Source organism: Lontra canadensis, unplaced genomic scaffold (assembly GCF_010015895.1).
Source record: "Lontra canadensis isolate GAN:19392208 unplaced genomic scaffold, GSC_riverotter_1.0 scaffold98, whole genome shotgun sequence".
NCBI classification, from domain to species: domain Eukaryota; kingdom Metazoa; phylum Chordata; class Mammalia; order Carnivora; family Mustelidae; genus Lontra; species Lontra canadensis.
The window spans coordinates 459,519-475,979 of NW_022631092.1; the positions used below are offsets into that span (position 1 = coordinate 459,519).

Below are 16,461 nucleotides of genomic sequence, written 5' to 3' on the forward strand. Positions count from 1 at the left end.
CAGCGCCGGCCGCGCGCCGCGAGTGTGGGTGTCGCGAACGCGCCGGGAGCGCGCCCCGCGGATGACAACAAATTCGTCGCGCGGCGGCTGTGGAGGAGGGCGCCTCAGTATCTGCCTCGGGCCCTGCCGCCTCCCGCGGTGTTTTCTTGCGTCCTCATCCGGTGGCTGCGAGGATCCTCGCGGAGGCCCCGCACTCCCACCCCGCGCCGGGTCCCCGCCAGGCCCAGCGCGAGCTGCGCGGCGCGGATGATGGGGTCGCCCTGAGGGACGCCCGGCGCCGAGCGGGCATGGAGGGGCTGTCCCGGGCTTAGGCCACGCCGCGGACCCGGGACGCCGGCCGGGACCCGAGGCACCGCCGCCGCCGCGGCCTGGAGCGGAAGCCTGGGCCCCAGCGCCCGAGTCGCCTCCTGCAGCCCCCGCGGGCTGCGTCGTCAGCCCCCATCATGCCTTGGCCGTTTTCCGAGTCCATCAAGAAGAGGGCCTGTCGGTACCTCCTGCAGAGGTACCTGGGCCACTTCCTGCAGGAGAAGCTGAGCCTGGAGCAGCTCAGCCTGGACCTGTACCAGGGCACCGGGTCCCTCGCCCAAGTCCCCTTGGACAAATGGGTAAGAGCCGCCGGCGGCCAGCCGGGAGGGTCTCGCTCCCCTCCTTAGGGCGATTTGAGCGAGTGTCCCCCGAGCTTGTTGACGTTCAGACCCTCCCTGGGAACCGTTCGGATCCAAGTGTGGCAGGGCTCACCGAAACGTGTTCAAGTGTTTAGTCTGTTTCTAGCAAGTTTGCGTCCCCAAATCACGTGCGTCGGAAACTTAACGGAGGTGATGGAGTCTACATGGAAGGAAGCAGTTGTATTAGTGGTTTGGGGGCTTTGGGAAGCTGGCCTCGAGGGGTCCCTGGAAGGTGGTGACCCGGGCTGACCCTTGGGTAGCAGGGATCGCGGGTTTCCGTGGCAAACAAATCCTATTTCGTGGGATGGCACTCTGGAAAGATTGAGGATGAGGAAGACCTTTGGGGATGTCCGAATCTCTAGTTATTCCTTTATTTATTTTGGGTTGGCTGCTGGAACACCGCGGTCCCCGTACAGCGTCTGCCATCTGGAAGGAAGTTAGGCGAAGGCCTCCGACCTCAGGGTTTACCTGCGTTCACTTGACGATACGTTTACGAGGCCAGCCTGTGAGTGGTGGTGCGGCCCTCGTAGTGCTGGTTAGTTGTGCTTATTGGCTTCACGTGACATATCGTAAAAGCAGGTGTTGCAAAAGCGCTGAGGTTGCAGTTTTGAGACCTTTAAAAACCTGTTTGGTACCTGTCAGACAGAGGCTGTGAGTTGACTCTGTGGGTCTTACAGGTGTCGTACACGTGTTGTTTAACTCGCCCCATACGGTTGTACCTGCATTTGTATATTCAGTGCGTAGTCCTTTCACTCAAACTGTATTCAGCCTTGAGTTGAGCAAGAATGAAGCCGCTTCTCTCCTTCCCCCAACGCTTTATTTGTTGGCTGGAGTTTGCTGCTGGCGGTTCCAATTGGTTGTGCCATTGTAGTTTCACTCTTCTAAAAGCATTCCTACACAGGTTACATTTAGGAAATTATAAACAAAGGTGACTTGTTGGTGATCGTTGAAAACAAAAGGACCCCCCCCATTTAAGCTGTTTAAAAAGTTTAAATATTTTTTATCTTTTTTTTTTTTTTAAGACTTTATTTATTAGAGAGAGAGAGAGTGCGAGAACACACGAGCAGGGTGGAGAGGGAGAAGCAGGCTCCCTGCTGAGCAGGAAGCTGGATGTGGGGCTCAGTTCCTGGATCTTGAGATCATGACCTGAGCCGAACACAGATGCAGTATTTTTTACTTTCATATAAAAGTCTTTGTTAACAGAGTAATGACTTCCTTAGCCTCAGAAAACCGAAAAACTCAAATTATGCTAACATCTTATAACCCTTCGATGAATTTGTACTAATATGAATAAACATGTATTTTTTTTTTTCAGTAATTAGATGAATTAATTAGGGAGACCACAAATGATAGTGGAAAGAGCACTGGTGTGCGTATACCTAGTCCCCCGCCAGGCTAGGGCATGCTAGCCCAAGCTGCCTGTTGGCTTAGTGACAGTAGCTGTAGTAATTCACCTGAGTTTAATAAACATTAATGGAGTACGCATTTCATGCCACACACTGTGTCAGGGTAGTATATTGCTGTAATTCGTAGCTGAAGATAGGGATTCTGATGGATTTTTTTTTTAATTTTTATTTTTTTAAAAAGATTTTATTTATTTATTTGACAGACAGAGATCACAGGTAGGCAGAGAGGCAGACAGAGAGAGAGGAAGGGAAGCAGGCTCCCTGCTGAGCAGAGAGCCTGGCGTGGTGGTTGATCCCAGGACCCTGGCTGGGATCATGACCTGAGCCACCTAGGTGCCCCCTGATGGATATTTTTAAGTTCAATGACCCATGAATCGACATACTTCTAGTATAGGTATGAATAAGCTATCTTAGAGGAGGAGGATTAGACGTTTATTGTCTTTTATGGGTTGAGTGACTTTAGGCATTATTTTTTAATGACTTGTCACATTAACCCAATAAGGTGGATATTATTATTTATATATATATATTTTTAAAGATTTTATTATTTGGCGGAGAGTGACACAGCGAGAGAGGGGAGCACAAGCAGGGGGTTGGGAGAGGGAGAAGCAGGCTTCCCGCCGAGGGGGGAGCTTGATGCGGGGCTCGATCCCAGGACCCTGGGATCACTACCGGAGTGGAAGGCAGACGCTTAATGACCGATCCATCCAGGTGCCCCTCTGTTTTATTTTATTTTTTAAAAGTATTTTATTTATTCATTTGAGAGAGAGCGAGAGAGTGAGCATGAGAGGGGAGAAGGTCAGAGCAGACTCCTCATGGAGCTGGGAACCCGACGTGGGACTCGTTTCCAGGACTCCGGGATCATGACCTGAGCCGAAGGCAGTGGCTTAACCAACTGAGCCACTCAGGCACCCTATTATTTCTATTTTAAAGTTGGAATTAAAAAATGTGCCCAAAATTAGATAACAAGTGGTACTGTGATAATTCAAATCTGTCATTCTTAAGCCCCTTATTCTCTCTCTCTTTTTTTTTTTTTAAGATTTTATTTATTTCTTTGACAGATCATAGTAGGCAGAGAGGCAGGCAGAGAGAGAGGAGGAAGCAGACTCCCTGCTGAGCAGAGAGCCCAGTTCGGGGCTCAATCCCAGGACCTCCTGAGATCATGACCTGAGCCTAAGGCAGAGGTTTAACCCACTGAGCCACCCAGGGGCCCCAAGCCCCTTATTCTCTAATCACATGGCTTCAAGCTAGGGAAAAGGCGGTTAAGTTTATTGAGCATCTGTTTATTTCAGGCACTGTACCAGGCACTCTTATTTGTGTAGTTTTAATCTTCATGGGAAATCAGAGGTAGTGATATTTTGGTTTTTTTGGTTCTATTTTGTTTTGTCATGTTTTGTTTCTCTTTGAGAGAATGAGAACACACGTGTGTGGGGGGGGGGGGCAGAGGGGGTTTGTGGTGAAGGTGGTAAGGGCTGGGGGAGAGAGAGAGGGAGAGAGGAATCTTAAGTAGAGCCCTACATGGATTCCAACCCCTATCTCAGGACTCTTGAGATCATGACCCCAGCCCAAATCAAGAGTTGGATGCTTAACTAACTGAGCCACCCAGGGGCCCCAGGTAGTAATAATTGAATTTACAATTTGACTTCAGGATTGTTAACATAACAGTTTATGGCTAGACTTAACCTTAGATTATAGTTCTGTTTCTTGAAGGCAAAGGATATGCCCAGTTAAAATATTAAAGCATTCAGTAGACATTTGCTCTTGCTGATTTATTAATTCTAGTGTGCTGTGTATGAACTAGGATACATTTTGATGTGATACTTAGCTATAACTCTTCAAAGTTCTTTTTTTTTTTAAATTTTTAAGATTTTATGTTATTTGCCAGAGATTGACAGCGTGCGTGTGTGAATTTGCACACACAGGGGGAGCGGAAGGCAGGGGGAGAGGCAGGCTCCGGAGTGGGTCACAGGACTCATCCCAGGACTCTGGGATCAGGACCTGAGCGGAAGGCAGACACTCTGCTGACTGAGCTACTCAGGTGTCCGAACTCTTCAAAGTTCTGATTCCAAATTCACTTGCTTTTGACTCTTGATTTTAATGATTTTCATGAGTGAAACAAGATACCTGGCAAACATTCATAGATCCAAATGGAAGAATCACATCATTGGTGACATTCGTAATGTTTAGATTCTCAAAAATCAGTTATGCACAGGATTGCGTTGAAATTGGTTGTGACATTCCCTTCTTCCTTAGTCTCAGTTTTTCTTGCCAACTGATTGGAATTTGTTGCATTTTTATATATATAAAAGATTAACTTTAGAACCTACTTTATTTTTTTAAAGGATTTATTTATTTATTTGACAGATCACAAGTAGGCAGAGAGACAGAGAGAGGAGGAAGCAGGCTCTCTGCTGAGCGGAGAGCCCAATTGGGGGCTCGATCCCAGGACCCTGGGATCATGACCTGAGCCGAAGGCAGAGGCTTTAACCCACTGAGCCACCCAGGTGCCCCTAGAACCTATTTTTAAAAATTCTTTTAAGACTTTTTGATTCACTGGGGTAATCTTGTGTTTTCAAATCTTTTATAACCTATGTAGAGGACTTTAAAAAATAGACTATTTTTAATAGTTTTAGTAACAAAATCATGTATGTCTGGAAACATTTCTCAAATACAATTTTCCAGAATGTCTTCTCTGCAGTACAGGTATCCTTTGAGAATCACTTTTTCCTTTTTTTTTTTTTTCTTTTTAAAGATTTTATTTACTTATTTGACGGAGAGCGAGAGAACACAGGCAGGGTTTGGGGGAGGAGAGGGAGAAGCAGTCTCCCTGCTGAGGAGAGAGCCCGATGTGGGGGCTCAATCCCAGGACTCTGAGATCATGACCTGAGCTGAAGGCGGAGGACTCAACTGACTGAGCCACCCTGGTGCTCCAGTTTTTCATTTTTCATTTCTTTTCTTTCTTTCTTTCTTTTTTTTTTTTTTTAAGATTTTATTTTTAAGTAATCTCTGTACCCAACATGGGGCTTGAACTCACAATCCCAAGATCAAGAGTCTCACACTCTACCAACCTAGCCAGCCGGGTGCCCTGAGAAGCAGTTATTTTCTCATTCATTATTAAAGTGATATCTTGACTTCCTTTTGGGGGTGCAGAGGGAGAAGGAGAGAGACAGTCTCAAGCAGAGAGAGCCCAAGACAGGGCTCGGTCTTACTACCCTGAGATCATGACCTGAGCCGAAATCAAGAGTCAAGACACCTAACCAACTGGGCCACCTTAGGTGCCCCTAAAGTGATAACTTCACTTTGAAAAGATGGTCTGTTTTGTTTTTTGGAATACACCCACTGGGTAGCATGCGCTATTAATAGCTATGGGTCATCACATAAACAGTTTATTTAGAACTCTTTGTAGAAGAAAACTGCTTATCATCTTTAAATTCAACTCTTAAATATTTGGCCTTAAGAAAACCAGGAAATCAAAGTTTTTGTCACATTCTGTCTCTTTACAAAGACCCTACTGTTTCGAGATCTATTTTTATTATTATTTTTTTATTTTAAAGATTTTTAAATTACTTGAGAGAGAAAGAGGCCACAAGTAGGCAGAGAGGCAGGCAGAGAAAGAGAGGGGAAGCATGCTCCCTGCAAAGCAGAGAGCCCGAGCCCAATGCAGGCCTGGATCCTAGGACCCTGAGGTCATGACCTGAGCCGAAGGCAGAGGCTTAACCCACTGAGCCACCCAGGCACCTTTTATTTTATAATTTTTTTAAAAAGATTTTTATGTATTTATTTGACAGAGAGAGAGAGAGGGAGGGGGAGAGAGCAAGCACAAACAGGGGGAATGGCAGGCAGGAGAGAAGCAGGCTTCCTGCTTCGCAAGGAGCCCGATGTGGGGATCGTTGGACTCTGATTATGACCTGGGCCAAAGGCAGTGGCTTCACTGAGCCACCCAGGCCCCCTGATCTGTTTTGTTTTCTTTTTTAAAGATTTTATTTATTTATTTGACAGACGGAGATCACAAGTAGACAGAGAAGCAGGCTTCCCGCCGAGCAGAGAGCCCGATGTGGGGCTTGATCCGAGGACCCTGGGATCATGACCTGGGCCTAAGGCAGAGGCTTTAACCCGCTGAGCCATCCAGGCGCCCCTTACCCGATCTGTTTTTATTAATGTAGAATCTGTGCGAAATAACTCTCAGTGTGCTGAAATGGAAAATCCAAGTGAGGGCACCACGCTTAACATTTCCCCAGTGTGGAACCTTCACCTTGTGCCAGTCCGATGAACCGTGTGAGTGAGAGTATCAATGCCCATGTGTATATTAAATATTGGCACAACTTTTAAATCTAAAAATGTGGAAGAGTTGAATATAGAATGTCTAACTTCTCATATACTCACAAGTCCTCTGTTATGCTCTCTGGGATACATATAACGCACTTTGGAGATCATTACCTTGGAAGGGCTTAGGGTGGGAGGGAGGAGTAGAAGTGGAGTGTTTGAAAGTATTCTACAACTGTAGTGGGTCATATGTTCAAAAATTGTTTTCCCAAGGAAGTGGCTGAAAATTTAAAATATTGGAAGAAGGAAATTCTTTAAGACTTTGACTTTATTCCTATTTTTTTTAACTGCAGTTTCTTCATCAATTGGTTCATTTACATTTATTGGGTTCTTAGCATGTGTCAGTGTGAGGGGCTGGGGTATATAGAAGTGGATAAAGACCCTTTCTTCACAGAAGTTCAGTATGTCCAGGAAGATGGACATTAAGACATTGATTAAAAAAAAAAAAGACATTGATTTCAACTTAGTAATCTCTCTGTTGCTTTCCTGCTTATACTGGTGTATGTAATAAAATTATCTTTAGTTCAGACAACATCGATTACTAATTCTATGCCAAATGGTGTAGTAGACCAGTGTTAACTTCTCTTTTTCTATCTTTGTGCATGAAACTCACTGATAACTGAAAGCAAAATGGCCTTCAGCATAAGAAAAAGTCTAATCTGGGATAGTACACCTGCTGAGCACTTCAGGTAGCTCTTTTAGGTTAAGAATTAGTCACAAGGATGTACTGCTTTGGGCTAATGAGGAAAATGTTGCCCAAGTAGGTAACAGGGAATCCATTTGGCCAAGTAGGCTGAGAATTTCGTCTTACTCTCCTGTGGTAGACCTTGTAGTTTCACAGAATGAGTGACTTTCCAAGTACTTGATGATAGTGAATATAGGGGATTTTGCCCAAGTACATTGACAGACTGTATCTAAGTATGACCTATTTAAACATCTTCTGTTTAGAGATGGTATTTTGTATCTCCGTGGCACAGTATAAATTCTTTTTTTTTTTTTAAAGATTTTATCCATTTATTTGACAGAGAGACAGAGATTACAAGTAGGCAGAGAGGCAGGCAGAGAGAGAGAGAGGAAGGGAAGCAGGCTTCCCGCCGAGCAGAGAGCCCAATGTGGGGCTCGATCCCAGGACCCTGGGACCACGACCTGAGCTGAAGGCAGAGGCCTTAACCCACTGAGCCACCCAGGCATCCCCCCACAGTGTAAATTCTTGAACTGTTGACTCTTTTCAGAACTATTATCGTAACATTACCAGATTATTTCTTTTAATACTATTCTTCAATGCCATAAAAAACCCTTTCTGAACTGTTACAAGTTTAAGGTAGCCACAGAATTGAAACAAATGAAAACGTGGTATTTATTGGGAAGAGAATTCTATCAAATCCAGTTTCCTAGATGTCTATAACAGATCTCATGTTACAGAGGCTGTCATTGTCTATGTATGTATATATATATATATATATATATATATGTGCACATAGTTTAAAACGCTTTAGTATATTTTAAATTATTTGCTTTTATTATATAATTAACATGCTCATTGCAAAAAATTCAAATGGTAAAGAAAGATGAAGTGTGTGTGGAATGTATTGAGTATGAAGTAGTAGCCCTTAATCTCATCTCTCCCAGAGATAACAACTCTTCTGATCTCTTGTTTGCCTTATCTGTAAAACAGGCATGAAAATATGAAAAGCATACTTCAGAGAGCTATTATGATGATTCAGTGCAGTAACATAGATAAAATAGTGCAGTGTGGTGTCCTGTATGTAATAAATGCTAATCAAATGTTAATTTAAGTCAGGTCTTTCTAATTTTTTTTAAAAGATTTTATTTATTTATTTGACAGAGAGAGAGAGAACAAGTAGGCAGAGAGGCAGTCAGAAAGAGAGAGAGAGGGAAGCAGGCTCCCCACTGAGCAGAGAGCCTGATGTGGGGCTCCATCCCAGGACCCTGGGATCATGATCTGAGCGGAAGGCAGAGGCTTTAACTCACTGAGCCACCCAGGCACCCCAGGTCTTTCTAATTTTAATGCTCTATTTTATCTCTTTGAATTCTGATGCCTTGGTTTAAACCAATAAGGGTGTAGTTTCCTAGTTAGTTTTATGGCACATACTAAAGAGAAATGTAATTTAATGTTTTTCTTTCTGCATACTGTCAAATATACCTTGAATTCCTAGTAGTACTCATCATTGCTCTGTGTAGGTCCATGCAACATAAAGAACAAGAGTCAACATTATAAAGTGAATACTCGGTATCAGGAACTATGTTAATAGCTTTAGGCATTATTATCTCATTTATGTTCACCATAACCCTGTGAAATAGATGCTGTCCTATTTTATGGATGAGTAAATTGAGACCTAAGAATTTGTCCAAGGCCTTCCAGCTAGTAAAGTGACTGAGCTAGGACCTCAATACGTGTTCTTTTTAAAGGAGTGTTCTTTAAACACGTCTGCCCATTTTCTCTTAAAATTTTTGAAAAAGTATTGCATTCCTTGTGCGTTTTCAAACTGACTTAAAAATTTTTCATAATAAATTTAGTTAAAAAACAGAATTCACCCAAGAGCATTTGAAAATCTAATTGGCTGAGTCACACAGTATCCCACCTAGCAGGTAGAGGGGAACTCCAGTGTGGTGCAAAAGGGAAGGTTTTTACTAAAGGAGGGAGGGTGGGGCAAGAAGTTACTAGCAAAAGAAGAGATTGTTTCTGAAAAAGATTGTTTCTGGAAAGGACTTCTTTCCTTAGGGGGAAGAGCAGGGAGTTTTAGGTGGATTACCTCATCTTCCTTTGGGGTGGAGAGTCCATGAGACAGATTATCTCATTGGTTGCCAACAACAAAATCCAGATTGATGGGCTTAACATTTCATTCCTGGAGAAGTTGAAACTGCAGTTAAGTCAGTTTGCTGTCCTGGGGGGCAAGTGACTCCAGCTTGGCCTTTAGTTTTCTTTTTAACATTTTAAATAGTTGTAGAGAATAATTTTTATTGTGTTGTAAATATTGGTGTAAAAAATACATATTTTCATCCAGTAGGATCTGAATACCCACCACTATACATTCAAAAATGCTTGAACAAGCTCTTCATTAATAGTTGGAAATTTAACATTGTATCTTTTCCCATTGAACTCCTATGTCCATCTTGCTTTGCAAAAGTTTATCTTAATTTATATATTTTATGCTTAAGTCTTTTATTGATCATGCTGTGATTTCTCTACAATAAAAATATAACTAAATTGAAATTGACCATATTTAAAAATTTACTGTTACTGTCCAGCTTTCTTTTGCATTAAGTATTTTTTTCTAATTCATGTTAAAATTTAATTTCTGTTTTAATTGCTTTAATGATTTCCTCACTTGATGTTTTTTGAGTTTTTTTAGTGGTTTCCTTTGTTCCTCTAAGGGCTTCCCATATTGATCTTAACAGTTTTTCCTTCAGGTTATCATTAGGCTTTTTAAGTATTAACATTTTTCCCTCTGGAACTGTGATTATTGTAAGTATAGATTATAAGTACAGTTGATCAAAACAATAATAACTAAATGTTATAACTAATTAACTAATAACTAAATGTGAAAAGTTCTATTGGAAATACTTTTTTTCTTTAGATTTTACTCTGTTAGAGCACAAGCAGGGGTTGGGAGTAAGGGGCAGAGGGAGAAGGAGAAGCAGTCTCTCCGCTGAGCAGGGAACCCACTGCGGGGTTCAATCCCAGGACCCCAGGATCATGATGTGAGCCAAAGGGAGATACTTAACCGAATGAGCCACCCAGGTGCCCTGGAAATACATTTCTTAATGATGTGGGTAGGTGGTTTCCCCCATTTTCCCTGATTAGTTCACGTGCCCATAAATGAATATACTTACAACTAGAATTTGATAGAGCTCTGTCATAAATTTCAAGTTTTTAAAATAGTTACAGCCCTGAGTCATCAATAAGTAGATGAGAATTGAAAGGATTTTGTAATAGCAACATCACTTAGTTCTTTGACTTTGAGTGTCATGCCAAAGATATGTATAAGATACGGAAAGACTAGCAAACTTAACTGTTGGTGCTTCCTGGAGATTTTTCTGCCCTGGGCAGTGCACAAAGGAGGATTCGGGAAGGGAAAAGATAAGCCTTTTTGGCGAAGTGGGAGAAGGGAGATTGTACAAGGGAATATGGGAGAGGAGATCCAACATGGTGCCACGGTTAAGTACTCTTCTCAGGAAGGTCAGTTTTAGTACAGAGTATATTTGTGGAATTGAGGATATGAATGTGTTTACCTTAAAACCACCCATGCCCATGTACTCTTCAGAAAGTCTGTAGGGTTACACAAACATAGCATGAAGAAAGCCTTTTAAAGTAGTGACGTACAATGAGAAAATGTGAGCCAGTCTAAATCTCAACATTCAGCATTAGGTAGACAAAGAATTATGACACTGCTATTCACCATAGCGTGCAGAAGTACCTTTCATACACACTGGCATTTAATAAGCATTTGTTATTTTAAATTTTTTAAAAGAATTTATTTATTTATTTGACAGAGATCACAAGTAGGCAGAGAGGCAGGCAGCGAGAGAAGGAAGCAGGCTCCCTGCTGAGCAGAGAGCCCCATGCGGGGCTCGATCCCAGGACCCCTGGGATCATGACCTGAGTCGAAGGCAGAGGCTTTAACCCACTGAGCCACCCAGGCGCCCTGTTATTTTAATTTATAAAGTACATTGTCTAAGAAATACACTTAATTATTCTATTAAGTATATTTACATCCATTCTGTCTTCCTTCTGTTGTAGTCTGGTTTTCCCTACCACATCATTAGTACCCTAAATATTAAGAAAATCCAGTAGACACTCAAAAATCTTTGGTCTCTTTTTGCCTTTTGTTGCACTGCACCACTTTTTATACTTGTCTTTCCACGATTTTTAGGGATGTAAGGCTTTCTTGATTTTCTTTCTACTCTCTGCTTTTTTTCTAATTGACTTTTCACGTTCCTCAGGTGGGCTCCATGCCTAGCATGGAGCCTGATGTAAGGCTGGATCTCACGACCCTGAGGTCATGACCTGAGTTGAAATCAAGTCCCACGCCCAACTGACTGAGCATCGAGGCACCCCAGATTCTTAATTCTTTTTTTTTTTTTTAAAGATTTTATTTATTTATTTGACAGAGACACAGCGAGAGAGGGAACATAAGCACGGGGAGTGGGAGACAGAGAGGGAGAAGCAGGCTCCCCGCCGAGCAGAGAGCCCGATGCGGGACTCGATCCCAGGACCCTGGCATCATGACCCGAGCCAAAGGCAGATGCCCAACCGACTGAGCCACTCAGGCGCCCCCAGATTCTTAATTTTTTAAATGTTGGTGTTTATCTGGACTTAGTCCTAGGCCTCTTGACATTTAACCCTATACAAGTTCCTAAAGGTTGTCTCTCCTCACCCTAGGGCTTCATTGGCCCTCAGGATTCATAATAGCCTTCTGTATCTTCAGCCCAGGTGGCTGTCCAGACATCTAGACCAGGATATCCAACTGCCTCTGGATATCACCGCCTAGATGTCTGCTCACATTTACTCTTTGTAACTCTGCTACCGAGCTTCCCCAACCCCGCTTCTCCAGGTTTTTTCTCAGTAAATGGCACCACTAGCTGACCAGCTGCCCAGGTCCCCAACCTGGAAGTCATTCTTCATTCTTTCTTTTCATTATTTCTCATTATGCCAGTTAATTCTACTTCCTAATATTGTACAAAAAGTCTGTCCACTTCATACTATCCTCAGTGTCCTTGTCCTCACCAAACCAATTTCCCTAGCTTTTCTTACTCAGAACGGCCTTTCTGCCTGAGTTTTGCTTTCTTCCAATGCTTGTCTTGGTAGCAGAACTGAACAGAGTTCTAATCTCATCATGGTTTCCTGCTTAAAACCTTTCAGTGGCTTCATTTTGCTCTTAGATAAATATTAGACTCTTTAGCATGAATTACTAGGCTGTTTGGATTTCACTCTCCCTTATCTGTGTAGTTTCATCTCTGGCTCTTTACCCTAGCACACTACACTAGAGCCTAAAGTAGCTTTTCCTTCTCAAAAAGTTTTGTGTCTCAGGTCCGTGGGCTTGTGCTCTCTGACCTCTGCTTTCTTTGATTATTCCACACACTGCTGTCTCTGTTGGGGCCACTTAGTTTGGTTAACTCCTCCGCCTTCTCTGGTCTCACTTTTAAATGGCATTTCCTCAGGTGGCCTGCCTTGGGTCTCCGGGTTAGGTTCCGTTACATTCTCCAAAAGAGTACAGTGTATTTCCTCTTTCATGTAGCTCATAGCACCTTATTTATGTGTGTCTTTCATGGCAAGCTGTCTTGTAAACTTCTGAGCATGGAGAATCTTGATCTTGGATTCTGGTTTCCGTATCCCTAGTGTCTGGCACACATACATGCGCATACTCAGCGTCTTTGAATAAGTTAACCGTTTTGAGTTCTCATTCCTGTGATTTCAAAATGCGTTTGGTTTTTCTCCTTAGTGTCTCAATGAGATCCTGGAGTCCGCAGATGCGCCTTTAGAAGTCACTGAAGGGTTCATACAGTCCATTTCCCTGTCAGTTCCATGGGGCTCCTTGCTGCAGGAGAATTGTGCACTGGAAGTGAAAGGGCTAGAAGTGCTCTTCCGGCCTAGACCCCGCCTAGGTAGGTGTGTTGTTCCGTGTTTCTGTTTTCTTTGTTTTCATTGTATTCTTCACAGATTGGGAAAGTAACCTGTATTAAATAAGTATTTATTACTTAGCATTTATTTGTGAGATTATCAGTAGATAAAATATTAGGACTTGGGGGGCTGTGATTTTACCTTTAGTGTTACTTCTTGCCCTGTTGACCCACAGGAAATTTAGTGTACTGATGATTTGGTTAATTATTTGTTACCACTTGTATAAAGAGACATGTGTTTTAAAGTTTCAAAGTATTGTGCCAGAAACCAAGGAAGTACTCAAAGATTGATGGAGAAATGTTAAAAGGACAGAGGACGGGACTTGTTGGGTGCCCTCTTTGGCCAAATCTGGGACTAATGACAATAAATGGATTATAACATGTGGAATTAAAAAAAAAATAGCTCTATGTCCATACTGTTATAAATACTGTTACGTCCATCCATGCAAATCTGTATGTAAGGGAGGCAGGAAGAAGGGAAAGCTCTTTGTTGCAGTAGAATGTCAATTTACTAGAGTAGAAAAAAATGATAGACCATCACCACGGTTTTAACAACCATGGTAAAAATTGATCGAGGTGGTAATGATCAGTGAATCCTAACCCCGCCTGGTGACAGGTTGTTGAGGAGCTTGATTTGTGATGTACCAAGATACTTCTCCTTGATGACACACTGTTTACAGAGAGAAAAATGTTTCTTTCGCAGTGGAGGAAATTGATAGTTGCCACAGCAACCTTAATCGTCAGTCTTAGTCCCCTCAGTAGTGGGTCAGAGGGCCATGATGTGGGTCCTGATGGGATGGCTGACAAAGACACGTCATGTATATACTGTTCCTATTACAAGGGCATAGTCTGAATCGCATCGTAAGGAAGAAGGATTTGACAAATCTAAAATAAGGGACATTCTGTAGGCTAACTGGTCCTCTTTTGACGTATCACTATCAGGAAAGACAAGAAAGGTGGAGGAATTGTTCCAGATTAAAGAAGAATAAGTCATGAATAACTGCAGTAGATAATCCTGTGTTTTTGTTTGTTTTTGTTACGAAGGATATTACTGGGACAGCTGGGAAATTTGGGTGTAGAATGTATAGAAGATAGTATTTTGTCGGTGTTGTGTTTCTTGGGTGTGTTCATGTCACTGAGCTTTCGCATGGGGATATTTGTATTCTTAGGAGTTATCTGCTCAAGTGTTTGGGAGTGTTAGGGTGCCTGCAGTTTACCTTCAGATAGTTCAGCAGAAGGATGAGAGTGTGTGTGTGTGTGTGTGTGTGTGTGTGTGTGTGTGCATAGCTGTGATGAGTCTAAATGAAGGCTGTGCAGGTGTTCATTGCACCATATTTTCACCTCTTCCTTAGGATTGAAATTTTTCAAAGAAAAATGTGGGAGGGAAAAGCTTTAAAGTAGTAAGTTATATAAGTATATCTGGGTGGTAGCTTTAGTTATATATATGCCATTTTCTGACTTATTAAACATGTGTATAGAGCTTCTTGCATGCCAGATGCTGTTGTGAGTGCTTTACCAGTATTATTTTATCATGGCGGTTTGAAATAGACATGTTCGTTATCTCCATTTTTATGGAACAGGACATTGAAGCGCAGGTGAATTCAGTAACTTGTCCAAGGTCATAGCTAGTTCAGTGGAACTTTGGGATCTCAACCCAGGCAATCTAGTTCTGGAGTCCGTATTCTTAACCACTGCGCTCTGTTAAATAGCTCAGATTTTCTGCTCTGGAGTGTGTGTGTGTGGGGGGTGTATGTGTATGTATTTTTTAAGCCAATAGAGTCACCATCTAAATCATCTTAAATTCTGAATTTAAATTCTTTGAGTGGCAAGTGATGTTGGTCAAGAAATACTTGAAGAATTATAATCCTAAATGCTTTCTGGAACACTAGAGTTTAAATTATGCTTATTAGAATTAGTAGCACCTTTACTTTGAAAATGGTAGTCTATGCATGGAAATCCTCCTCGATAATGGCATTTAATTAACAAGAATATTTTATTTTTTTAACCATGATGAGTAGATAGAATAATATTTTCCTATGGAAAGTCAAATATTCTGCCTTTAAAAATATTCCACGAGAAGGATTTTTTTTTTTTTAAAGATTTTATTTATTTGTCAGAGAGAGAGAGAGAGAGCGCGAGCACAGGCAGACAGAATGGCAGGCAGAGGCAGAGGGAGAAGCAGGCTCCCCGCAGAGCAAGGAGCCCGATGCGGGACTCGATCCCAGGACGCTGGGATCATGACCCGAGCCGAAGGCAGCTGCTTAACCAACTGAGCCACCCAGGCGTCCCACGAGAAGGATTTTTAAATTCCATTTTGGGAGGCAGTAATTGTAGTAATCTGTCAGTTTGTTTTGAATAATGTAAGGAAGTGTAGTGCCATTCTTTGAGGGATGATCTGGGAAGGATTTTTCCCAGTTCATGGATTCTTCCAAGGATGTTCTTCTATTTTATCTACATTTATACTGAGCTTCTAAAGCCTAGGTCAGATGCCACCTTTACCAGATTTCCCATTAAATTCTGTCCATGGGAAGAGTCAGCCTCTTGGTTTAGCCATCCGTGTTTTCTGTTGACATTGCATAGTTGCTTACTAATTCTTCTTAACCACATCTCATTTCTTCCACTATATTGTAGGCTCTCTGTGGGGAGAATTAATCATTATTTTTCTGTCCCCTACAGCAGGGTCATCTAACTATTGCCTGTAGGCCAAATTTGATCTGTCATATTTTTGTAAATAAATTTGTATTGGAACACTGCCGTACTCATTCATTTCCTTATTCTCTCAGCCTGCTTTTCACTAGAGTGAAAGTATTGAGTAGTCAGGGTAGAGGCCCTGTAGGGCCCACAAAGCCTAAATTATTTACCATCTGACCCTTGCCAAAAGAAATTTGTTGACCCCTGTTCTACAGTATTTTGAACCGTACCATGCATGCATTAAATACTTGTTGAATGAATTCATAAGTTAACATTTGACAGATACATATCATTTAATGAGAACATGTATCTCTGGACTTCTTTCTGTGATTTTTTTTTTTCTCTTAGTTATTATAAGGTGATGCTTAAATCTCATATGCCTAGGTAATACCATAATGTTAAATACATGTTAAATATGTTAAATAAGGATTAAGAATTTATTTCAAATGTGGCATTTTAAGAAATGGCTTTGTTGTAACTATGAGAAGTTATTTAGGATTAATCTATATTTTCTGCAGCAACTGGTTCTGAGCCTATGTATTGGTCAAGTTTCATGACCAGCAGTATGCAGTTGGCAAAAGAATGTCTTAGCCAGAAATTAACAGATGAACAAGGAGAAGCATCGCAGCCTTTTGAAGGACTTGAAAAGTTTGCTGAAACCATTGAAACAGGTTTGGCATTGAGCATTTTCTTTCTTTCTCTTTCTTTCCTTCCTTCCTTCCTTCCTTCCTTCC

General features: G+C 42.0%; 1 protein-coding gene across 4 annotated transcripts in view; it reads left to right on the plus strand.

Moving 5' to 3' along the window:
• The first annotated feature begins 48 nt into the window (after nt 1–48).
• Nucleotides 49–16,461, plus strand: part of ATG2B (autophagy related 2B) — a 95,925-nt gene continuing 79,512 nt past the window's right edge. For 2 of the 4 annotated variants that reach the window (XM_032837475.1, XM_032837476.1), the window contains exons 1-3: nt 49–605; nt 12,859–13,021; nt 16,246–16,398. In XM_032837475.1, the coding sequence (XP_032693366.1) occupies nt 444–605; nt 12,859–13,021; nt 16,246–16,398 (478 nt within the window). In that variant the 5' untranslated portion in view covers nt 49–443. The remainder of the gene's footprint in view (nt 606–12,858; nt 13,022–16,245; nt 16,399–16,461) is intronic. The other 2 variants (XM_032837473.1, XM_032837474.1) reach the window with 1 other exon arrangement.